This window comes from Suricata suricatta, chromosome 11 (assembly GCF_006229205.1).
Source record: "Suricata suricatta isolate VVHF042 chromosome 11, meerkat_22Aug2017_6uvM2_HiC, whole genome shotgun sequence".
NCBI classification, from domain to species: Eukaryota; Metazoa; Chordata; class Mammalia; order Carnivora; family Herpestidae; genus Suricata; species Suricata suricatta.
The window spans coordinates 28,258,638-28,278,422 of NC_043710.1; the positions used below are offsets into that span (position 1 = coordinate 28,258,638).

General features: G+C 43.1%; 1 protein-coding gene across 1 annotated transcript in view; it reads right to left on the bottom strand.

Annotated features, from left to right (window-relative positions):
• The window catches only part of RCN1 (reticulocalbin 1), a 31,319-nt gene extending 12,390 nt beyond the window's left edge, over positions 1-18,929 (bottom strand). Inside the window, exons 1-3 of the mRNA XM_029915552.1 lie at positions 18,903-18,929; positions 1,344-1,449; positions 38-197 (exon numbers count right to left, since the gene is read on the bottom strand). Of these exons, the coding sequence (XP_029771412.1) occupies positions 38-197; positions 1,344-1,449; positions 18,903-18,929 (293 nt within the window). The remainder of the gene's footprint in view (positions 1-37; positions 198-1,343; positions 1,450-18,902) is intronic.
• Positions 18,930-19,785: the final 856 nt, after the last annotated feature.

Below are 19,785 nucleotides of genomic sequence, written 5' to 3' on the forward strand. Positions count from 1 at the left end.
GGGCCCGGGCAGGGGAGCCTCGGGCAGGCCGGCTCACGCGCCCATTGGCCGCCGGGCTGCGGGGGGAGGCCGGGGAGGCCGAGCCACGTCGCCAGCCCGGGCGGTGGGCGCGGGGCTCGGGTTTCGACTCGGCCCCTCCCCGCGATCTCGTCGCGAGGGGCGGGCCCAGGCGAACTGGGCTGGGGACTGGAGGGCTCCTAGGAAGACGGGGGAAGTTCTTTGTCAAGCAACAGATGTTCAGGATAAAATTCCCTCTCTCTTCTTCCAGTTTCGGAGAATTGAAAGGGAGAAGGCGCTACCCTTCCCCAACTTCCAGCAGGTCTCCTGAACCCCAGCCCTAGACCTCGCCCCAAGATGCGCTGTTAAGCCAAATTCATCCCCACTTACGCAAACTTGGACTCTGGATACACACACAGGAGACTGGAAAGAAACCTGGGTGGCTGAGGTCCCCTAGAAACGAGGGTCGCAAACTCAAATGTCTTGGAGGGCCAAGGAACTAGCTTGGCTATGACGAGGGGCCAACTAAACTGAGCAGTCCTGTGCAGGCCAGCTGCCAGGAGTGCAGTCCCCAAGTTGGCAGATAGTCCCGTTTCCCAAAAGAAATCAGGATTTCAGATGTGCATGTTTCCGTTTCTAAACGATGATAACTCGTTTTACCGAAACACTGCGTGATTCAAACAAATTTTGCCTGTACATTGTAGGCAGGGTAATGCTGCCAATATAGAGAAGTTTTGTAGGACTCTCCGCAGTCATAGAAATGTTCTATATCTGGGCTGTCCAATAGTGGGTATTGAGACACTTGATACGTAGCTAGTATAACCAAGCTTTTGAAAATTTAATTGACATTCAAACTTAAATAGCTACATGTGGCCTGTGGCTGTCATATTGGACGGTACAGGCCTAGAGCAATGATTCTGTCGTAGCCTTTTGAGACTCATTGAAAACCAAGGGCATCCTTCTAGGAAAATGTGTGTATAGTTACTGACATGAATGTTTGATTAAAGTGTCAAGATATTCATGGATTTTCTGCAGCCCTACTTTTGAGCCTCAGGTTCAGCATCCCTAAAAAAACTATGGCTGGGGTCCAGGAGAGGGGGCCCCCTGGACAGTGGTACCCCCAGAGCATTTCCTATATCTTGTTTTGTCCCCCCATCCTGATAGTCTAGAAAAGGTCACGGGGCTGTGCCTCTTACTCTTGCAAGAAGGATACCAGGACATTATCAACATAGATCCAAGTACCTTCACAGTCTCTGCAGAGCTAGAGTGTTTGTGAATAGACCATTCATTCATTCGATAAACTAAGCACCTGCTAAATCTCAGCGCTATGATGGGAACTGGTTTACTGTAGCAAATCAGTGTAATAAGTGCTACGGGAGGAAGGCATTCAGTATGATGGGGGTACATCAGAGGGCCAGAACCCAGATTTGGGGATCCACTGGGGAAGGCCTTCTGGAAAAAGGGACAGCTAAATAGAGGCTGAAGGTAAATAGGCTAAGTGAGACAGCAGGGATGTGGATATATGAGGGGAGGGCAAGGTTCTGTGAGAGCGGGCCCAGAGCAGAGCAGTGGAGTTTGAGGTAATATCTTTGTGACGCTGTACGTCCCCACCTGCCCGCAGTGAGATGCAGGGATGTAGTCCTTGGTGCCTCACCAAATCTGAGCTGACTTTTCTTGGGACAGGAAGTGTAGTGCTTGAGACCAGACATGTTTCCCACTGCCAGTAGAGAGGTTGAATTTCTGGCAATAGAGAAACATTACTTTGGGTGTACAGAAAGAGCTCCTTATTAAAGTGCAAGGGCCCTGAGTAGGTGGCTTTGTACCTTCAGTGCTCATCACACAAGCAGGATGTGAATTGAGTAGGGGGAGAAGGAGTGGGAGGAGGCACAGAAAGATCAAGGCTAAAGAAGAGGAGGAGGACTAGGAAGAGAATAGGAAAGTGGGTGGGGATTGGAAACAGTCTTTGCTTATTCAGTTTTGCCACAGGCAGGCTGGGCCCCTGGGATTGATCCAGACTCTCAGGATTGAGAACAGCACATCCTTTGCCCTATCCTACTTGGCTTTCGGCCAGACACTAGTGCTTTCCAATAGTTAGATTGTTCCAGAGGTAATCTTGGCTCCTGTGAGAATTACCAGAGAATTCCAGCACTGCTGTAAATCCAGAAGGGTTTATATAATTTCCCCTGGGATGGCATATGCTTTTTTTGTTTCTTTTGATGGAACCTAAAATGTCAAAATAACTATTCTTCCCATCCCCCTCTACTTGTTAAAGGACCTTATTTATTTGGAGTTTAGATTTTCTTTACTGTTTCAAAATTCAGTTTATTTAAAGTAAAAAAACCAACCAAAGAAAACACATCACCCACATGGAGCCCCACTTGAGGCATCCCAACTTTTACAATGTGCACTTGAGAGACAAGCCTGCAAAACACTTGACTTTGAAAACCAATGGGGCTCGCGTCCCAAGTTCCGCAGACTGGTTGTGAGCTAAGAAACTGCTCTTAAAGGGTTCAAGGGCTCAGGCTCATCAGCTTCTGGGCCCAGCTCAGGAATGGCTGATTGCACCCAGACTTTAAGTGAAGGGGGCTCATCTCCTCTACCTGAAAGCATCCAGAGCACAGAATCTCCCAGAGGGAGATTTAGCACACATGTGGTGCCCTGAATTTTGTGGCTGAGACCCGGGAGTCTCTTGATCACTTGGCTCTGTAGACCAGGGAGCTTGTAGCCCTTGTCTCATTGGGCTGTAATAATTGGTGTCACCATCATAGGACCTATGTGGTGCACCAATTTTGTGGCTGCTGCTGGGGGGCACTTCTACATCACCTAGCTCTGGCAGCCAGCAGGACTCATGCTAGTGGGTCCCAACAGGACTATGAACAAAGAAAACAGAGTTCTTAACCAGCTGATACCCCCAGGGAAGAAAGAGCAAGAAGAAACTGACCCAGAAACTCAGTCTTTCTGTGAAAGAAGCTTATTGGCTAATCCTCATCAGACTGAGACTTTAGGGGCAAGGTTCTAATTAAACATGCATCTAGGTGCTAAGTGTGATCCTTTCCAGAGAATTCTGAGGGCAGGCTCTATCTTTAGGCTCACCCTCTGCTGCAATCCAGAGCATCAGTGTCTTCCTGGAGGGTGTCCATGTCTTGTGCCCCATTTTGGTGGCTGTTGCCAAGGGACACATTTACATTGCTTGGCTCTGGTAGCCAGCAGGGCTTATACTTGTGATCCCACAGGACAATATATATTTGCATACTTTTAAAACCTGATGCCTGAGGATTTGGTTTCCAGTAAGTCTGAATCTAGCTGCTGAGATCCTCCCCTTTGGGACACTGACAAGTCTTGGTACATCCTTAACCACTGGGAGCCATTAAACATACAATAGCCTCCTTGGACAAGCACCGACTTTTAAGAGACAACAAAGAGCTGAGGCAGGGCTGAGTGATAAGGTTCATTTTCTACACAAGGCCACTCCTTCAAGACTGGGAGAGAAGACTATTTCATCTACTAGACAGAAACCAACACAGGGAGTCCAGTGAAATGAAGAAAACAGAGGTATAGGTTCCAAATGAAAAAAACACACTAAAACTTAAGAAAAAGCTGTAGTGAACTGGAGATAAGTAATTTATACTTATCTCTGATAAAGAATGCAAAGTAATGGTCATAAAGATGCTCAGCATATGGGGGAAAAATGGATGATCACAGTGAGAACTTCAACAAAGAGATGGAAAATAGGGGCACCTGGGTGGCTCAGTCAGTTGAGCGGCCGGCTTCGGCTCAGGTCATGATCTCACAGTTTGTGGGTTCGAGCCCTGCATCAGGCTCTGTGCTGACAGCTAGCTCAGAGCCTGAAGCCTGCTTCAGATTCTGTGTCTCCCTCTCTCTCTGACCCTCCCCTGCTCGCGCTGTCTCTCTCTGTGTCTCGAAAATAAAGAAAAAACATTTAAAAAAAAAAGAGATGGAAAATAAAGGAAAGTACCAACAGAAGCCATGAAGTTCAGCGATGCAATAGATGAATGAAAGAGACACTAGAGGGGGTCAACAGCAGACTGGATGAAGTAGAAGAAAGGATCAGTCAACTCAACAACAGAGCGGTGGAATTCACCCAAACAGATCAGCAAAAAGAAAGGGGAAAAAAAAGAGTAGAAAAAAATGGAGATCACTTAAGGGATTTTAGGAACACCATCAAATGGACTAACATTATCATCATAGATCTCCCAGAAGGAGAAGAGAGAGAAAAAAGGGAAGAGATCTGATTTGGAAAAATAATGGTTGAAGCTTCCCTAATTTGGGGAGAACATAGATGTCCAGACTCAGGAAGCCCAGAGAATTCCAAATAAGAAGACCCCAAAGAGACCCACACTAAGACACATTGCAATCAAAATGGCAGAAGTTAAAGACAAGATGAGGATATTAAAAGCAGCAAGAGAAAAACAACATGCTCCAAGGGAATCCTCATAAGATTATCAGCAGATTTCCAGCAGGAACATTGCAGGCCAGAAGGGAGTGCTGGGAAAAATGTACTTCCAAACGAGAATACTCTACTGGACAAAGTTATCATTCAGAAGTGAAGGAGAGATACAGTGTTTTCCAGACATACAAAAGCTAAATGAGTTCACCAGTGAACTGGCCTTGCAAGAAATGGTAAAGGCCCTTCTTTAAGCTTCAAGGAAAGGATGCTCATTAGTAACGAGAACACACACGAAATCACAAGCCAGCTAGTTTACCAGGAAGAACCCAGGACAGAGACAGCTTGGTGACTCCTGGGGTCAGAACACACCTCAAACACTGATCTCAAAACACTTTGGCAAAGATTATGAGTTCAATGGGATCAGACTGAGGAGCTGTCTTTGCCCCAGGACATTGTCTAAAACTATGGAGCAATTAGCTGACAATTAGTGATGTCTAAATTTGGTTGTGACCCAGGAAATAGTCAGAGAGAGCTCTCTTTAAACCGCTGTCATTCCAGGGTGACTGTGTGCATGTCTAAGGCAGCACTTCCAAAGGAGCAATGCCACAGCCTTCACAATGTGGGGAAGCGGCTTCTCTAAGAGAGTCCAGTCAGTTATTCAGCAAATAAACAAGCAAACAAGAAGAAGAAGACCTGGAGGAGGAGGACCAATATCTGGAGTTGTAACACTATGGTATCTAAAATAATCAGGTTTCAAAAAAATGGAATCTGCTTGAGATTCTCTCTCTCTCTCTCTCTCTCTCTCTCTCTCTCTCCCTCCCCCTACCCCTCTCTCCTGCTTGCACTCTCTTTCTCTCTAAAATAAAAAAAATTGGGACACGTGGGTGGCTCAGTCGGTTAAGCATCCAGCTTCGACTCAGGTCATGATCTCACGGTTCATAGGTTCAAGCCCTGCATCAGGCTCTATGCTGACAGCTAGTTCAGAGCCTGCAGCCTGCTTCAGATTCTGTTTCTCCCTCTCTCTCTGACCCTCCCCTGCTCACATTGTCTCTCTGTGTCTCTCAAAAAAAATAATTAAAAAATTATAAGACATGCAAAGAAATATGAAAATATGACCCATATACAGGGAAAAAAATAGGCAACGGAAACTGCCACTGAGGGGAACCATACCCTATAGCCAATCAACCAGGAATCCTGTATCCAACAAAGCTGCCTTTCATAAGTGATAATGAAATAAAGGCATGCCCAGATAAACAAAAATAGAGAATTCATTGCTAGTAGATCTACCTTACAAGAAACCTTAAAGGAAGTTCTTCAGGCAGAAAGCAAATGACTTAAGACAACAATTCAAACATACACACACACACACACACACACACACACGCACGTGCACGCGAGCGCGCACGCACACACACACACCAGTAAAGATAATAATGTGATTATGAAAGACAGTAGAAATGCATTTTTTTCTCCTCACAACTGATTTTAAAATGCATATGTAAAGTATGTATCCAAGTGTATTGTTAGGCCTATGACATATAGATATGTAACGTATTTGGCAAACAATATAAAGGCAGTATGTAGGAATAAAGCTTTACTGAGCTATATTAGACCAGAGGATGAATCAAATCCATCAGACAAATGAAAAGAATCAGAAATGGCAAATAAAAGGTAAATATAACAAGAGCTATAAATATATATTTGTTCTACTTTCTTTTTTCAGCTCCTTTAAAAGACATAAAATGATACAAAGTAATAATTATAACCGTGTATTGTTGAGTTCATAACATATATATAGATGTAATATATGGAAAAATAATGGCACGGGGTGGGGGGGAAAGAATAGTTGTATAGAATTAATGTTTCTATATTTCATTGGAATTGAGTTCAAATATCTAAAGTAGATTCTAATGAGTTAAGACGTATAACATAAGCCTTAATACAAGGACTAAGGAAATAACTCAAAAAATATACAGGGAACAGTATCATTAAAAGATTATAAATGTTCCCTAGAAAATATTTATTTAATACAAAAGAAAACAGTAAAAGAGGAGTAGAGAAACAAAAAAGACAGAAGGAAAGCGTTACCAGCTAGAAATCTGGCTGAACACACAGAAACAAAATGCACCAGAAATGGTTCAACTGGAAGGATAAATATATATGACATTTTTTCTTATTACTTAAAAGATAAAAAATGTAACTGACAGCTCAAATTAATATAATAAGAATGTATTGTGCAGTTTATAACATATGTATAAGGGACACACATAATAACAACTGTATATAGGGTACAAGCCACGAGGAGAGAAATGGAAATTCACTGTTCTAAGGTTCTTATATTACACATAAAGTGGTGTGTTATCACTCGATGGTAGACCATGATATATTAAAGATTATGCTGTAAGGGTTAATTCCAGTGGAGTAGGAATTAATCTGAGCCATTTTGCTAGTGTTTCTGCATAGTAAAGTCATGACCCCTAGTCGAGTCATGAAACAAACTCTTTCGTAGTATTGCCTTGAAACCAAGGGTCTGAGAAATTTGGACGCAAGTCTTACAACTTTGCAGCATCATTTATTGAGAGTCCTGGGAGAGTTAACCGACATGTAGCAAGAATACATATGACTACATGACTGGGTGAGGTGCCATTTGGGGCTGCTTGTTTCTGAGGAGTTCTGTATACGCACAGTGGTTCTTGATCCAAGAGATAAATTGCATTTGGCTGTGGCCCTTATAGAAAGGGGGGCGATAGAAGATTCCTGACTTTTCAAGACCAACCACTATGAGACAGCCTTTGGTTGTGATACATGCATGTCTTTACTTTAATGTTGTTATATATATTTTATGTTATAACACACACACATATGGACATACTATAGCTTTGTAAATATTGTCATTTTTGGTTCCATGAGTCTTAATCTTTAGCAATCAACTCTTGAACTTCCATTGTTAACGTGAAGTATACTCTAAACCCTAAAACAACGCAAAACCATGAAAGCAAAGAGTTAAATGAGCCAACAAAGGTCATAGAATAGAGTCATAAAATTACTCAGTTGTGGCACATGGGTGGCACAGTTGGTTAGGGATCTAACTTTGCCTCAGGTCATAATCTCACTGTTTGTGGGTTCAAGCCCCGCATCAGGCTCTGTGCTGACAACTCAAAGACTGGAACTTCGGATTCTGTGTCTCCTCTCTCTGTGCCACTCCCATGCTCTCTCTCTCTCTCTCTCTCTCTCTCTCTCTCTCTCTCAAAAATAAACACTAAAATTTTTTTTAAATACTTAATTAATCCCAAAGCAGTCAGATGAAAGAGAAAAAAGAGAACCTGAAACAGAGGAGAGAAATAGAAACAAATAACATGATGATAGACTCAAACCTAACCATGTTAATGATCTTATCAAAGGTAATTTGTGTAAACACTAGTTTAAAAGGGAGAGACTGTCAAATTATGTTAAAAATTTCCTATGCTGTGCACAGGAAAAGGCATCTTAAATATAAAGACACAAATAGGTTAAAAGTAAAAGAATAGAAAAAATAGACCATGCTGATACTAATCAAAAGGATGTTGGAGTGACTATATTTATATGAGATAAAATATATTTCAGAGCAAAGAATATTGCTAAAGGTAAAGAAAATCATTTCACAATCACATAGGAGTTAGTTAATCAAGTGAGAATAAAAATCCTAAATGTTTATGTACGTAATAGCAAAACTTTAAAATAAATGGAGAAAAAAACCCAAAGAAATAGACAATTTCAGTCTATTGACAATTACAGTCAAAGATTTTTTTTTAAGTGAGCTCTTTTTTTTTTAATGTTTTTATTTATTTTTGATACAGAGAGAGACAGAGCATGAGAGGGGAGGGGCAGAGAGGGGAGACACAGAACCAGAAGCAGGCTCCAGGCTCCGAGCTAGCTGTCAGCACAGAGCCTGACGCGGGGCTTGAACCCACGAATGTGAGATCTGACCTGAGCTGAAGTCAGAGCGCAACTGACTGAGCCACCCAGGCGCTCCACAAAGATTTTTTTTAAATGCTCCCTCAATAGCTAATGGAACAAATAGGCAGAAAATCAGCAAAAATATAATAGACTTGAGAACTCTAGAAATACTTGACCTGAATGATGTTTAAAAGAACACACACACACACACACACACACACACACACACACACACACACAACCACCCAGGGCGCCTGAGGAGCTCAGTCAGTTAACCGGTTAAACAAGCTTCTGACAACAGCTCAGGTCGTGATCTCATGGTTTGTGAGTTCGAGCCCTGCTTCTGGCTCTGTGCTGACAGACAGCTCAGAGCCTGGAGGCTGCTGCAGATTCTATCTCCATCTCTCTGCCCCTTCCCTGCTCGCACACTCTCTTTCTCTATATTGCAAATATAAACAAACATTAAAATATAATTAAAAATGTAGAAAAATAAATTTTAAAAAATCTAACAAGAGCAGAATACACATTATTCTCAAGTATACAAAATTTACTAAGATAGAAAATCTTCTGGCCCATAAAACAAATCTCAATAAATTTAAATGGATTCAACTAATATAAAGTATGTCCTTGAAGTAGATGGGAATGTTACTAACAGCCTTGGATTTCAGTCAAAGCCAAACTAGTCAATGAAAGACAATCAATGATTGGCAGCCAAAAACTAGCAAAGACAGACAATCAAAAACTAGCCTGTCTCAGGGCTTCCAGTTTCAGCTTCAACAGTTTAAGAGATTGGAGGCAGTCCCTTCAACCTTTACAACAAGAAGGAAAGCTAAAGAAGAGAGAGATAGGTCCCCCTCACCCTTTGCCTGCATACACACCCAAAGCAAGGGCATACGAGGACACGGTAAGAAGATGGCTGTCTGCAATCCAGGAAGAGTCTCCACCAGAAACAAGCCATGCTGGCAGTCTGATCCTGGGCATCCAGCCTCCAAAAAATGGGAAAATAAAGTTCTGTTGTTAAAGCCACACAGCTCGTGCTATTTTGTAATGGCAGCCTGAGCAGACCTGGCATAATCTGTCAGTTATATTTCATGCTTGTCCACGGCCCTAGGTTATTTGTAGATAGGGAAGAGCGTGCCAGTCAAAAAAGGAAGATCCCGAAAATACAAGAAAGTGTGGCTAACTTGAAGCAAAGTCCTCAGTCAATAGAACTCTTTGGAAATTAGATGAAAGCTGGAGACTTTCGCCTAAAAATTGACATAAAGACAAAAATCTGCATTAATTTGAGAAGATTGAAGGATCATCTGGAGTGCCTTGTGGACTCTGCTTGAACTCCTGAACCTGCTTTTAAAAAGCCTCTGTCCTGGGGATACCTGTTGTTTGGGACCAAGAGCGTTGGAGGGAGATGGGGGTGGGAATGAGAGGTTGGTTCATAGGACACAAGGAGGCAGGGAGACAGTTGGAGCAGGAGGAAGGCCAGCCCTTGAATCTCATATGTTAGGAGTCAACGTCTCCACAGAGTGTGCGGAAGGGAGGAACAGAGGTGCTTGGGCATGAAAGTGATTGAAAATATCTACTCAAATTAGTGAAAAGGATGAGGCAATTAGTAGGATTTAGAAAAAGAAATCCAGGGTTTTAGGGACAGCCAGCTGGGTGGGATTACATACTATTATCATATGACTGTTATAGAATCCTTCAGCCTGATGTGTGATTTCACCAGCTCTGTGAAGCAGGTGTGAGCAACAGCAGCACTTCTGGTAGAAAAAAGTGGATGTGGGATTTATTGCAAATTGAAGATTGGCAAGGAGAGTGCAGGGATAGAGATGCTATATAAACTAGGGCTGATTTTACATGAGAGTCTAACTACAAAATGCTGGATAAGGAAGCAAAGAAAGAAGTAGGGAAGAAGGGAGAAGAAGAGAGGGAGGGAGAGAAGGAAGGAAGGAAGGAAGGAAGGAAGGAAGGAAGGAAGGGGAGAGGAGGGGAGGGGAAGTGGAAGGGGAAGGAAGGGAATGGAAAAAAAGGAAAAAGAGAAAAGAAAAGAAACAAAAAAAAAAGAAAAGAAAAGTCCTTTTAGTCTTTGGAAGAATTAGTGTTAGGTATGCTTGGCCTGCCTTGGGGCATTGAATTTCTTATTCTGAATGTATGAAATTTGAAACCCTGTTAGAATAGAAGGTCTCTTTTGTTTGTTCAAGGGTTGTAACTAAGCCCTGTAGACAGGAAGTTGCCTGGGTGCCCTCCTCTGCTCCCAGTTTCCCCAGCCCTTGTCTCTGGGGGAAGGAGCTCTACCGTATCTTGGCTCTAACAAGGGAGCTGGAAACACAGCGTTCTTCTAAACTTTGTGGGCTGGTGTGAAGCCACCTCCACACACAAAGCTCTTTTTCTCCTATTTGCTGGAGGGATTAGAAAAGTATGTTCTACTACCTGCACTCCCTAGTAAATCTTGGAAGAGGCAACATTTCCAAGCTTCCTGCACAGGATGTTATAGAATCGAGAGCCGATGACCTTATCTGCAAAAAGAACCTGAAAAGCATTCAGGATGATTACTGATAAGTCAAAGGATAATCAAGCAAATGTTGTACGCCATAAAATATATATTTCTCCTCTATGAAAAATTATGCAAGTAACACATGTTCTTATAAAATAACTATAAATGCAGATAAATAAAAAACGAAAATCATCTCAAATCCTACCATCCAGGGATAACCATGTCAGAATCTTGCACACTAGACCTGACACTTTCATTTGCAGGTACAGACATGTACATTTTATGAAAATGGAGTCTTATTATGTACAATGTTTTGCATTCCTTCTGTAGTTTATCAGTCTGTTGTGAACATTTCAAGTCAGTATACATCTACAAACCATTCCTAATGGCTGCATGATATTGGTCCATTTTTCCATTGTTGGATGTCATGCAGTTGTATCAAATACATGTTGACACAACGATGCTTGTAGTGAGCAGTCATGAAATGGCAGTGGCACACAAGCACAAACATTTGTTTGGTTTACAAGATTGCAGGGGTTCAGCTGATCTCAACTCAGCATGGCTGTTCTCCACGGGGCACACTCACACCTTCGCAGTCACCTGCCTGCTGGTGGAGCAGTCCTCCTCATTTGGACTTGCTCATGTCTGTGATTGGCTGGCTACTGGTTTCTTTAGGATGCTCATGGCGGGTACAACCAGGACAATTCCGGTCTGTTCCAGGTGGTTGTCCTCCAGGATGCTAGCCCAGGCATGGTCTCATGGCTGTTCAGAGGAGCAACAGCTAGCAGAAATATGCAAGCACTTGTGCAAGCCTTTGCGGCACATTTGCTCACATCCTGTTGGCCAAAGCAAGCTATGTGGCCAACTGCACAGAGTGGAATGGCGCAGCACAATTATGGGCAAATGGTATGGGCATAGGGAGGGATTAAGAATTGGGGGACTTTTTTTTTTACAGTAAATTCTTGCAAATATTTTTGAATGTTATCTGATCATTCTATAGAACAAATTCTGACAAGTAGCATTGCTAGGTATATCCTTTTCTGAAGACTCTGAAGATAAACTACCAAATTGCTCTCCAAAAAGGTGTACCAATTAACATTACCATGAACAGAAAGTGACAAAGCAGATTTCTCTATGACCATGATGTATAGAAAGAAATATTATGTAAGCTATGGATACTAGGCATCTGTACTTAAGTTGTGTGATGTGTTCCAAAGGTTCATAGACATTAACCAAGAAACTCTAGGTCCTCTTGGAAATCCCAAGAGAAGTACCCCAATGTGGTCCTTTGGAAATACATGCCCTCCCATTCTTTCCCTACAAAGTATTGGAAAAACTTGAAACAAACAAACAAATGAAACACCCACACACACAAAAAAAGACAACAGCAACAACAAAGCGAGTATTGGAAAGACTCTAGGACAATGTTGAGGGACAGAGATGGTAACCACCTATGCTGGTGCTCGTGGAAGCATCTTGGTTTTCTTGGTGTACCCTGTGGTCCTGGCTTAATTATTAACTGTGGGGAGTGGCAAAGATCTCAGCTGCTTGGCCCTTTGCTAGCTGGATTTGTCACTCCCTGAGGGGAGTTGCAAAATTGGCAGGGGAGCACCACTCCCTGTCAGAGAAGCCAAAAGACCAAAGATCAACCGCCTGCAGGCAGGGTGGTATCGGCCCCTCAGGCACTGTGCTAAAACACTTTAGTCTGGTTCCCCTTTTACTCTATCCCTTGACCCTGTTTCCTAGCAACTGACCTAGGTCAACTGCCTTGTTTTCCCCGCCTTGAAACCTTTATAAGAGACAGTTTTCTGAATAAAGCGCTCTCTCTCTTTCTTGCCTGATCGGAAACCGTGAGTTGTGTCTTTACTCTCTGTGCATCCCTTTTCCTGCCCTTTCTCTCCCTCCCTCAGGAAAAGAACCCACGAGGACTCTCCGCCGAACGCCGGGGACGAGCACCCGACCCGGCCTCCGGGTTAGGACAATTAACTGAGCCCGCTTTCACTCTCAAAAGTTTCCCATTTTGGACTACAGATTATATGATACCCAGGTAAAAGTCACCTTAACTAAAATCATTCCCTTTGATTTCAAACTCCTTCATGCAACTCATGATATTTTGGGTTTTGTTTCTTTGTGGTTTTGTTATGTGTCAGACACTGTACTAGGTACTGATGATCCAGTAGTGAGGAAAATCAGACACAGTCCCTGCTTTCAATCTGATAGGGGGACATATTGATGGAATAAAAACAGAAATCATGTACAACTGTAGCAGTGGTGAATGCTACCAGGGAGAAGGCCATTGTTCGAAGAACATTTATCTAGTAGAGAGATTTGGTCTTGCAAAGGTCAGGGATGAATCCAAGGGAAGGTAATGCTCTAGCTGAGATTGGAAGGATACTTTGCATTTGCCCAGGGGAAGCATTCCTGGGCATGTATGAACACTCTGAAAGAAGGAAGCAGGTACAGACAAGGAGATGAAAGAAGATTCATATAGCTGCAGTGGAGAGAAGCAGGGGAACTTGGAGTAAAATCAGACTGCAGAGTTGACCCAGCATCCCCCATTCCCCTCTTCTTTCCCAACAGAATCCCCATTTTGTTCAGGAGTCTAGACATCCCCCAACACAGTCTTCTACTTCAGGGGACACTGACTTCACTCCTAGTTCAAAGGGGTGATCCTTTTTATTGATTAACTTATCAGCTTGTGTTGTGATTCTCACAAGTGAGAAGAGAAGGAAAGTTTCCTGGGGACTTCCAGGAGAAGTGTCCTTGCTCGTAAGAGTGAGTCAAAAGAAAAGTTGGTCCTTAATTGTTCCTCTGAATTTTGTCCAATCTGAATGTGAAGCCTGGAGTGCTGCAGCCATCTTCTCCCCCTGAAGATGAAGCTGGCATCAAGGATGGAGGCGTAGACATGTGGAAAGAACCTTTTTCCTTGATAAAGGCTGAATTGCTGAATTAACTTGCCCTGAAGGCCACCCTACCTCAGGACTTCCTGTTTTATGGGATATATAATTTCTGAAACTCCTTATTGTTCAACTGAGATTGAGTTCAAGTTTCTCTTACTTGTGGCCAAAATGTCATAATAATAAAGGGGACAGACCATGTCTCTTATTTATGTGCAAAGCTATGTTAAGGATATCCCAACCCCCTCACCTTTATCCTAAGATCAATTGGAAGTCATTACAGAATTTTAAGCAGAGAGCATGATGCATATTTTCATTTTGGAAAAAGTTACTTTTGCTGCTGCATAGAGAAATTCTAGGGGTGCCTGGGTAGCTCAGTCTGTTAAGTGTGAGAAATTCTAAAGGGGCAGGAGCAGATGCAAGGAGACCAGTTAGCAGGCCTTTCCCTTGGTAGAGAGTAAGGAGGACCTTCTTGAGCCTTACACTTGGGATGGGAAGCTACAGAATGAATATTATGTGATGAGCATCATTAAGATTCAATTTTGATGTTGCTGTCTTTAACAATATCACAAGGGGCCAATAAAATATGCCATTGCAGAATTGCCTCCTTTCAAAGGCCAGTACTTTGGATGAACTCTGCACTGCCTTGGGTTGCTCTAGATCTCACCCTCTTCAAGGGATAGCTCTAGAGATGACATGTGTGAGATGTTAGTCTGGATAGTAGGTGGAGATAGAAGAGATCAAGGTGGGGGAGATGGGGGAGAGTGGGGAGAAATATTTTGGAAATAATGTTTTGGTGAAGGAATAAAGTGAGCCAATGAAGGAGAGAGAGAGAGATGTTGAAGATGACCCTCAAGTTTTTCTGTGCAAAAAGAGGAAACGGTTGTGCCATTAGATGATATAGAAAATTCTGGAAGAGAACCCAACTGGGGGCAGAGGTCCATTTGGAGTTCAGTGTGGTCATGCTAAGTTGGATGTACCTTTGGATATTCAAGGAGAGATTTCGAGATAGTGGGGTATGGTGATCGGAAGATAGCTTGGATTGGAGCTATTAATATTTTCATCATTCACATTTTAGGAATTAATAAAAACTGTGGACATTGAAATGGCATTGGGAGAGAAGAGATATAGATAGAAGAGAAGAGGGATAGGGTCAGGCCTAGAAGATAATGGCAGAGGAAGATGAGTCATGCAAAGACCATGGATAGACCTTTGTCAGAGAGGTAGAAAGAGAGCAGAAATGTGGTGTGTCATGGAAACAAGGGACTAGAGTATTCCAGAAAATAGATAGTTTACAAAGGCTCTGATAATTGTTAAAAAGTCAAAGAAGAAATGTGACAGCTAATCTCCTAATATGAAGGATGCCTCCTGAAATCCATACCTTTGTATAGTATCCTTCACATTGAATGAGGGTTGGCCATGTTCAACCAGTAAACTGCACAGAAGGGACACTATGTGACTTTTGAGTTGTTAGGTCATGTGAATCCTTACAGTGTCTCTTGGTCTCTTGAAACACCTTCTCATGTAAGAAGTCCGTTCATCTTTAGACCATCATGTTATGAAGAAGTCCAAACTAACTGTGAAATGCCTCATGGAAGAGGGAGAGAGAGAGAGAGAGACCAAGACGAGAGAGAGATGCCTGGCCAGGCCCCAGTTAATCTAGCTATTCCAGCCTGGGTACCAGACATATGAGTAAAGAAGCCTTCTTGAATGTCAAGAAGATTCCAACCTGTTGAGTACCCCAAAGAAGTGCCCAGCGGATCCCAGTAAATCCACAGGACCATGAAAGATAAAAATAAATTACTGTTTTAAGCTCCTAAATTTTATACTGGAACAAAATAAGAATTGAAAAAAAAAAGTTTGTTTGATTTGATGGTATGGAGGTCATTACTGTTTCTAGGAGCAACAGGGGCAGAAGCTAGATCTGAGTGGGCTAAAGAGTGGGTAGAAGCTAAACAAAAATTAAGAAAGTGAAGACAGCCACTTTCAGGAAATACTTGACTGTGGATGGGAAAGAGATAGAAAGTTGAGAGTTGTAAGAAGATGTGAGATGAGGAAGAATTTTTCTAAAAGTGGTCTCTACTATGTAATGTTTAAAAAGTACTATCTATGAAATTCTTTACTAAAAATAAGACTGAACCCAAATCTAATGAATTTTCTTGATGTAATTACCACTTGACCAGAAACGTGGGGACTAGAGACACAAGTTATCAACACTGTAAAGATATGATCAGTCAATTCAAGAATTTTGGATAATTCATGGATTAAAAAATGGCCCATGAAATCAACCTTTTAAAAAAATAAAGGCAAGGAGACTGGGGTGCCTGGGTGGCTCAGTTGGTTAAGCATCTGGCTTCCGGCTTTGGCTCAGGTCATGATCTCATGGTTCATGGGTTCAAGCCCTGCATCGGGCTCTGTGCTGACAGCTCAGAGCCTGGAGCCTGCTTCGGATTCTGTGTCTCCTTGTCTCTCTGACCCTCCCCTGCTCACGCTGTCTCTTTCTGTCTCTCAAAAATAAATAAAAAATATTAAAAAAAAAAAAGGCAAGGAGACTATTACAAGACAAAACAACCTGAAACATAACAGTGAGATACAATATGGGAATCTTGACTGAATATTGATTTTGAACAACCTAACTTATAAAGACATCTTGAGATAGTTGGGAAAAGGGAACTTGGACTGTATGTTAGGTGATATTAAAGAATCACAGTCAATTAATTACCTGTAATAATTTATATAAGTTACGTTTTTTGAAATATACTCTTATCATCTGGAGTTGCATATTGTGATCATTTGATATGTGAGGTTGGCTTTAAAATATAGGCATAAAATGGTAGTAATTATTGACACTGGGTCATGGGTATGTGGTGGTTCATTATACCAGTTTCTCTGTTTTTCAGTATATTTGGAAATTTCTATAATCATAAATGTTAAAAAGCTGTATTGAGGGGCCCCTGGGTGGCTTAGTCGGTTAAGCCTCCGACTTCAGCTCAGGTCAGATCTCATGTTATTGGGTTCGAGCCCCGCATCAAGCTCTGTGCAGACAGCTAGCTCAGAGCCTGGAGCCTGCTTCTGATTCTGTATCTCCCTCACTATCTGCCCCTTCCCCAGCTCACACTCTGGCTCTCTCTCAAAAATAAATAAACAGTTTTTAAAAAAAAGATGTATTGAACATATTCTTCATTTTATTAAGGATTTAAAGGCAACAATCAGGTGAACATTCAAGTATTGCATCCGAGTGTAGAATATGTCCTTACCGATGCAATTATTTTCCAAGTGGGATATTGGAGAGAGTCTCATACTAATTTGTTACTCTAGTGATGCTCTACAATGGGAAAAGAAAGCCAAAGGGAAGAATTCAGTTAAGAGAATGTAAATAAAAACACAGGTGAGAGGAGGCATATGAAAGTGTAAGGTTCTGAGAAGGAAGGTGAAGTAGGATCTAGAGTCAAAGTGAAGGATGGGGCCATAGGAGGCGTGTGTGTGTGTGTGTGTGTGTGTGTGTGTGTGTGTGTGTGTGTGTCGGTATGTCGGTATCTAGAGGAGGAGAGAATTCTCATTTAGGAGCCTCTAAATCCTCAGAGAATTAGGGGATCACTACAAGGTTGTGTGCTTGGTAATTAGGAAGTTGTAATTTGAAGAGAGTAGAAGAGATCTGACAACATTATCGAGGTGGGTGAGGAGTGAGTTTTCTGGGGGAACAGAGTAGAATGGTAGGACACAGAATCGCAAGGATGCTTAGAATAAAAAGTTGGACTGGATACCCTAAACTGGATAAGGAAAACAATGGGAGGAGAATGCCAGTCTACTGGGAGAGAAAAGGAGCCTTGCTAGTCTGACTACACAGCCTTGAAGAATGAACTCAGCTTCAGAGATCTGGGCCCAGGAAGCATGTGATAGAAACCATGCATTAATGCAGGTGCACGTGGTTCTTGGACCGTAGTTTGAACAAATGCTGCCCTGGTGGCTGGAAAGGGAGTGAAGCCAACTTGGGGCAGAAGATGGGTCATGCTGCAATTGGGAAGCCTAGCTCTGCGGCTTTCTTGGCCTGAAGGATTGTGATTTGTCCTGTGGGATGCCCTTCCCAGAGGCCTGGGAGGGCCTCAGACACGAAGATGGGAGGCCTTCAAAGTAACCTTGTCTGCGTTTGCCCCATGGGCCTCTCATCCTTGGACTATGTGACTACTGGGGGTCTTGCTGTTTGTTGTTTGTTTTTGCAACTTTTGATTCTAGAAATAAAAATGGGCTTTCAGAATCAACCAACCAGCCAGCCAACACCGTTGAGGTTGGTGCGCTTGGGCTAATTGTCTTCCCTTCATTTAGACTTCTTTCCCACTGAGTGTGAGGTGGCACTTTCAGGTAAATCTCTGGTAATTCCCGGGCATAAAGCAATTGCCTTCATTTCCCAGCGGGACATACTAAAGTGGGCTCATTTGTGGAAAGAACAGGAATAGCAGTTTTTACAGCTCAAGGCCTGTAACAAAACTGCTTCCCCCACAACCCCCCACCCCCGACAATCATAATCCACTCATGCTTTAAAAACGCATTTCAAAATCAAAAGGACCCTGAGAGTCTGGAATGGATTGGAACTGGATTAGCCAATTTATTTATAACCTAGATAAACTTACTTCTTGTTTCTTGTCTTTCCTAACTTCCTTAACTGCAGACCTGTGAGTTGCCTGGGTGTCAAAGAATCAAGCCTGTCTTGAATTAACAGAATTAACAGGGGTACAGAGAGACTTGCTTTCTCTTTTCCTGGTCTCCACTGTGATTCTCTGATTTGAATTTGCAGGGGCAGAATAAGAGAGGTGAGGCTGGTGCTCCAGGGAGGGGGCACAGCCCGAATAAAGACCTGAAGACCAGCAGGTCACGGGGCCACCATGTGGACAGCCTGGCTGAAGGAGAACAGAAACAAGGCTGCTTGGTGTGGGGGAGCTGGCTTAGGGGGGCTGAGTGAGGGGCTCCGAGTGGTGCCTGGGGAAATCCTAAGCCATTTAAATGAGCCATTTCAATTTGACAGACAAATTGGTATTTTAAAAAGATTTACGAGGCAGTGATGTGCAGGGTGAGGTACAATGGGTGAGGGGAACAGGAGCAGGATGAGAATGAAGCTAGGAAAAGAAGGATTCTGCTTTGAGTTGGCAAACACTTATTGAGCACATACTGTGTACCTTACCTCGTGCCAGGCACCACGGTCAAGCATGCTGGCTCTCAGTGACAAAAACCAGCATCTGCCCTTTGTCCGAGCCCAACCCTCCTCTCCTTTTACCACAAATCTAGCAGGTTGTCCTGTCAAGGCCATCCTCTTATGTGGCCTCTTCTCCCTCGTCTCCACTCCCTCTGTCTTCTTCCGCTGCTGCCAGTACCCCTGGCCTGTGGAGCTCCCTGTCTCCAGTCCCCTGTCTCACTCCTGCTGCTGGCAGCTGCTGGGGGAGGGGGAGTGACGATGGCCTTCTTAAAACACAGCAAATCAGGCTGCCTCCCCCAGCAGAAACCCTTCAGTGGGCTCCCCATTGCCTTTAAGGTTAGGTCCAAATTCCTCAGCGGCACCAGGAGGCCCTTGATAGCTGGGTCCTGCTTAGCCCTCCTTGCTTCCCCAGGCTCTTGACCTCCCACCTTGAATCTCAGATGAGACCATGCAAAGATGCTTGAAGCACCTCCAAGGGGCCACTGTCTCTTGTTTTCCTTGTGATGATAATATCCTCCGTCCTACCCCTCTTCTCTGACTTTTTCCTCAAGAATTCATTTAGAGATCCCTTCCTTCCAGAAGTTCTTTCTGGCCCACAGGTGTCTCCTGGGTCAAAGACATGTCTCTATGGCTTCCCGCAGCATGCTGTCACTGGCCCTCTCTTCTCTGCATGTGAGCTTCATGAGGGCAGGGGTCGCACCTTCCTCCCCACCCAGCACCCTCCTGACACATAAAAGATTCTTAGAAATTATTCATTAAGTGGAAATAGTTGAATTTATAAGAACCTGGATGGCAGGGAGCCGAGGTAGCTGGTCCCATTTTACAGATAAGGAAACTAAGGCTCAGAGAGTGATTTAATAATTTGTCAAAA